A 5891-nucleotide genomic window follows, 5' to 3' on the forward strand; every position below is an offset into this window, starting at 1 on the left:
CCAAGGCTCAACGACAATATAATTCAAACTCCCGTAGTTACGCAAATTCCATCCACTTATGCCTGCGCTGAGATACGGTAGCCCACGCAGTGGATCCAAGCCAACTTCCTCTCTCCCTATATGCTCGTCCGCGCAATTACAACCCTATTCCGAGAAATTGCAAGGGTTTTATCGTTCTCTCCGGTCTTGTCCACTTTTGGTCGGCAAAGGTGCTTGTTTGGAGCCTATTTTAGGCGGGGCCGCCCCTTAGCTTGGGCGCTTGATAACGAATACTTCTAATCAAAAACTTATCATCTCTAGGAGACTTCGAAATGGCTTGAACATTTTGGGGAATTGACTCCTATTTCTACTTCAAATTGCAAAGTCATAACATGATTCTTTATCCCAAAAACTCAGCCTCGCTTTTTACCGCGTAGGTGGTTGGTTATCACCTCTACAGTTTCACGAGAAAAGAGGAAAAAACGACGGACAGGAATAAACTACTACATTAATTAGGTTTCTTACCTGAAATACCGGCAGTTAAAATTATCTAAATATTATCTACTTATTTAAATAATTACCACTAATGGACTAATGAAAAATAATAAAAAAATAAGAACTAAAAATGAAAAAATGTGTTGGTAAAGGCTACAAATTCATTATATGATTTTCATACATTATTACATTTATATGTTTTATCATTTATTACATAAAACTATTTCGGAATTCCAATAAATTATTGTTATACAATATTTTAGGTATACTGTATTTTTATGTTGGAATGGGAACCAAATACGGTTTCGTGAACCGACACAAAATGAAGAAAATCGTCCTTGTCCGCGGCAATTCGGTTCTACTCGGCACCATTTAAAGACTTTGCCCCCTCTGGGAAGCCCCATTGGTGAGGCTGTACATGCTATCTAAAAGTCCGCCTAAATCAAATCATCCACTTCCTTTACCAAATTTAGCTTACTTTGGGACGGGAACATTCGCGATCCTCAAGCGCCCAAGCCAAAGGGCGGGTCCCGCTTCGGAATAGGATTTTGTCTATTCCAAGCAAGAGCCTTGCCGACCGAAAGAGGACATAGGAGGCTCCCTTAGCTTGGCGTAATTGTACTGTCTTGCACGATGGTTGGTGCGCTTGATCCGACCGGGAACAAAAAAAAAAAAAAAAAAAAAAAAAAAAAAAATTGGGTTTAATTATCTATACTATCCATTGCGTTGATTCCGTGCATCTATCTATACATGGATGAATGGCCATCTGTATCTATGATTTACAGGTCAATAAATCCTTCCTTACACGATATCAATAGTACAGTGGAGCCTATTATTCGATCCTTCTTCTATCCATGAATGAATTACATACATAGATTCAATTAAGTTCTTAGATCTCATCCATTAAACTACGTTAAAAGGTACCATTTCCTCTATTTTTTACTATGTATTATTGGCCGTGATTTCCTTTAAGTTTTGAATAGCCCCAGAGTAAATTATTATTAGTAGTAGTAGTAGGTAGTAGTTAGTTAGTGGCTTAGTTTTTTTTGTGTTCGAGTTCCAGAGCTGAAGTTCCTCAGCTCTCGGAACTCGAACCAAAAAGAAAACTCCCACTTACTACTACTGACTATCTACTACTACCTATAATAAATTTACTCTGGGGCTATTTTACAAACTTAAGGAATCACCGCTCATCTATAGATCGATGTAAAATGGATGGTACTCTTTAACGTAGCTTAATGGATGAGATCTAAGAACTAATTGAAACTATCGTATGTATTCATTCATGGATAGAAAGAAAGGGATCGAAATAGGCTCCACTGTAACTATTCGATATCCGTGAATCGGAAGGATTTTATTGACCTGTAATCATAGTACAGATCCATTCATCATGTATAGATAGGATGGCACGGGATCAACCGCATGAATAGTTAGACTAATTAAACCAATTGCTTTTTTTATTTTTTTTTTTTTTGTCGGGTTCGATTCCCGCCCGGGGCGGATTTTATCCGAGGTTTGTTCTTGGAACGGCTGGTTTTCACCTGTTCTGTCTCTCTTTGCTTTTGGGACGTTAAGACCTTATCAGTTACAATTCCCTCTATCATTTTTTTTTTTTTTTTTTAAACTAGGTAGTTCGAGTAATGTCACCCCGAATGGGATCCAAAATCAGATTTATAATAGGTATGATTTATGGTCACCCATCTTTTTGGGCTGTTTGCCTCTACAGAGTTACAATAGGTATGGTAGGTAAAAAGAGAACATCGGTACTGGAACGTTTCAAACTCTTGTTGTTGTTGTCTTACATTAGCAACGTGGTGCAGTTAATTTATTAGACACTAATAGCCTCAGTTAGGTGTTAGGTGTCAGTATACATATATAGCCCCAGTTAGGTGTCAGTGTGTGGGTGACATGCATGTGGACATGAGTAGACAGATGTAACCACGAGACAAAGTGAACATTTTAATTTATTAATCAATTGATACTAGACCGCGGTTCCTAAACTGAGGGTAATTATACCGTCTGAGGGGTAAAATTCCCGTAAAATATCGTATTTATCTCCCTTTTTCAGGGATTATAACTAGGCTGAGGATTTTCAAAGAGAGAGAGAGGAAAAAAGGTCGTTTTTTTTGGGGGGGAGAGAGGGGCGTCACTGAATTCTTAGGTTTCTACCATTTTCCGGAATCGAACGCACGTCCCCGAGGTTGCAGCCGGACCATCTTGACCACTTGACCACCAAGTAAGGTCTGAGCTTCTGAGTCACCCAGAAAACAACTTCAGGGACGTAATTATAACGCACACTGTGGTGTAGAGTAGAAACATAAAACCCATTATTATAATTAATTGCAGGCTATTAATTCCCATCAGCTTGATTAATGTAATAAAATTACTATTAGACATTATTATTATCAACCGTTGTATAGGTATTTTATTGTTTATATTTTTTTTTTCCTTTTCCAAAGATAAAGATCTCGAAGTAAATTGGTTTTTATTGGGTGTGAAGCAGAGTGTGGACGTTGGCTAGTTCTTTGATTGATTAAACGGGTAATTAAGATGACGTAATCAATTCTATCACCTTATAAAAATAAAATTTTTACTAACTTACTGTGCGATCTTTTTATTATTACTACTGTTCTTTTCCGTATATTCTATTTATTTATTTATAGATTTACAAAAGGCGAACTAACCACAGAAATATCTGGATGTTACAGTTACAGCTTTTAGCTATTTGGAAAAAGAGGATAATGAAGGACCATTTTTACCTCCTCTTAGGGAAAATGACCTAATAGTCAACTCCGGGCATTTGAAAACAACATTTCTACCTCCTCTTTTGGTTAACTATCTTTAAGTTAACAACCCGATATGGTAAAGAAATGGTCCTTGGTTAGCCTGACTGCTGGACATCAAATGACTAGTTATACAGACTTTTTGAGCACCCTGTTTAAAACTTTCAATCATTATACTCGAATTGCGTTACTCTGGTTAGGTATAAATAGGCTTGCTCTTAATAAACTATAGGTAACCTACGCGTTAGTCCCATAAGCCTTAATCCATAAATCGGTCATTCAGAATTTGATCTTATGTCGTTATAGAGTAGGAGGTACCTTCTAATAGTATAGGTAACTACTAGTAGATAGTATATCGACCTATTGTACGTCACATAGGTAGGTACCTACGAACTGTAATCCGATTCTAATGTCTCTGTACTTTTTCTATGACGTAGTTGTATTTTGGTACTACCGAAAATTGTACGTCATAGGAGAAGTACACGTTAGTTAAGCGTAGGAGAAACAAAATTAACTATGGAAATAAAGATATGGCCAAAGTGGGGCTTTTCCCCTGCTTAGGTAAAAATCTGGTGTGAACATCACACGACTTTCCTTATCCTATTGAATGATGCTTATTTGAGTGTTCATTTACCCCAACTTTTACAATATCTCTAACCGTTTTGTCGCTATAGCTGAAAACCGCCAAAAAACGGTCGAAATCTGTCCAAAAGCGGTCAAAATACCGCCAAGCGCAGCAACCATCTCAACCAAACGTTTTGTGTTGCATCCTTGTCACATTTGTGAACTACATACCAAATTTCAAGTCTCTAGCTCATACCTCTAGCGCTACCTCCAAAATGGACTTACAGGGAATCAGTTTTGCAGACGTTTGAGATTTTGTTAAACACAATATTCGACATTGTCATCGGTCCACTCCACCAAGCATTTTGTTTGGTGGAATGGACTCCTTTATGCCACCTCGTCTTTTTCATTGCATTTTAAACCATCTCAATTGTCCGAGGATCAGTATATTCCAGCAGCCAGAAGATTCAACATTGTGTTAATTATTCCAGCAAGTTCAACGTACTGTTTGTTTTCCTCAGTTGGGACCGCCATGGCATGATGGGAGTACAATCTTCCTCCTTCTCTTCTGGTATGGACTCCACCTTAGGCTCAACTTTGGGGTTACTGTTCTCCTTGTTATTGTCTTCAGTGTAGTTCTGATTTTCACCACTAGAGTGCTTCTCGAGCACTATGACACTGGGTTTGCTTTCTTCGATGCTGATGTGCATGTTGCTTTGCTTCATAGTCCTGCATGGGGAATGGGAAACAGGTCAAACAGGGTTGATTTAGTTCAAACAGAAAAGGAGGGAGAGAAAAGGTTGATACTGCAAAACGGACTTTTTTTGCATACCTACATATTGCTAAATTCGGGAAACCCTAAATACCCCTGTGGGACCTCTAAATGCCCAAGGTCAACCCGCGCCTTAGGGGCTGCGGGGCGGGCTGGGATAAACGCCAGTGTATTTAGGACTTTATCCCTTATCAACACTGTACCTTCAAGTAATTCCACATAATTCTAGGTGATAGTAGAATTACTACTCAAATCTACATAGTCAATCAAAGTATCTTACTTGATTTCATCTCCCTTCTTGGATTGCATCAGCTGTCGTTTCCACGCAGGAATGGCTTGCAGTCTCTTCTCTTCCGCCTCTCTCGCCAGTTGCTCCTCCAATTCCTTCTTGGCTTTCTCCGCGGCTTTCTTAGCCAACATCTGTCGTTTCCAGGGCGGTATGGGAACGCCATTGTTATCTTTCTCGGGAATCTGTAATGGAATGAGGGGAGAACGAGGGACACAAAAAAGACGTGCTTGAAATTCGAACAAGCCCGAAGGTGAGATAGAGATTTCAATTATTGTTGTGTTTGAGAATGTTCTACGTCACGAAATTCGAACAAGCCCGAAGGTGAGATAGAGATTTCAATTATTGTTGTGTTTGAGAATGTTCTACGTCACTGTTAGTAGAACTCCTAAGGTCTTTAGTGACGGGGGTTTTACTCTCCTTTCGGCGACAAGTTACCTATCTACTCACATTGATCTCACCCGATCTGAGTAGCGCCAGGAAAAGTCATCAGCACGTGATCGCCTGGATGGTCACCCATCCGTATTCTAATAATGCTCAACGTTGCTTAACTTCAGTGGTTGGAGGTTGCCTTCTCGCCTAGATGAAAAGATAGCCTAAAAAGGTTAGTGCATGCTAAGGTGTTAGTTTTGATAAATAAGGTGCAGGGGTGGTGATTACTTACATTACCCACCTTTTCCACAAACACATCCACGGAGAATTGTCGCGAAATTTCGGACATGATCTCCTAATGAAAAGATAGCCTAAAAAGGTTAGTGCATGCTAAGGTGTTAGTTATGATAAAGAAAGTGCAGGGGTGGTGATTACTTACATTACCCACCTTTTCCACAAACACATCCACGGAGAATTGTCGCGAAATTTCGGACATGATCTCCTTCTCTTGTTTCTCCTCCATTTTGACTCTCTCCACTTTCATCTTCTTGATGCCGATAATGTCCTTGGACATTTTCAACTCTGCTATCAGGTCGTTCTTCTGGTTGGAGAACGGCATGTTAGCGGGCACTCCTGAAAA

The 5891-nt window shown here is 39.4% G+C and overlaps 1 protein-coding gene across 4 annotated transcripts; it reads right to left on the bottom strand.

The window, feature by feature from the left end:
- Positions 1-4090: 4090 nt before the first annotated feature.
- Positions 4091-5879, bottom strand: LOC103521002 (espin-like). 4 transcript variants are annotated; one of them, XM_008486104.2, is made up of 3 exons: positions 5700-5879; positions 4874-5064; positions 4091-4550 (listed from the first exon to the last, which is right to left on the bottom strand). In XM_008486104.2, exons 1-3 carry the CDS (start codon positions 5868-5870, stop codon positions 4304-4306), a joined length of 609 nt encoding a protein of 202 aa, XP_008484326.1. In that variant the 5' UTR covers positions 5871-5879; the 3' UTR covers positions 4091-4303. The 4 variants fall into 4 exon arrangements, with proteins under 4 accessions (XP_008484326.1, XP_026687682.1, XP_008484328.1 ...); XM_026831881.1 differs by having other exon boundaries at positions 5691-5879; XM_008486106.2 differs by lacking the exon at positions 5700-5879 and adding an exon at positions 5553-5602.
- Positions 5880-5891: the final 12 nt, after the last annotated feature.

Source organism: Diaphorina citri, unplaced genomic scaffold (genome assembly GCF_000475195.1).
Source record: "Diaphorina citri unplaced genomic scaffold, Diaci psyllid genome assembly version 1.1 scaffold4370, whole genome shotgun sequence".
Classification (NCBI taxonomy): Eukaryota; Metazoa; Arthropoda; class Insecta; order Hemiptera; family Psyllidae; genus Diaphorina; species Diaphorina citri.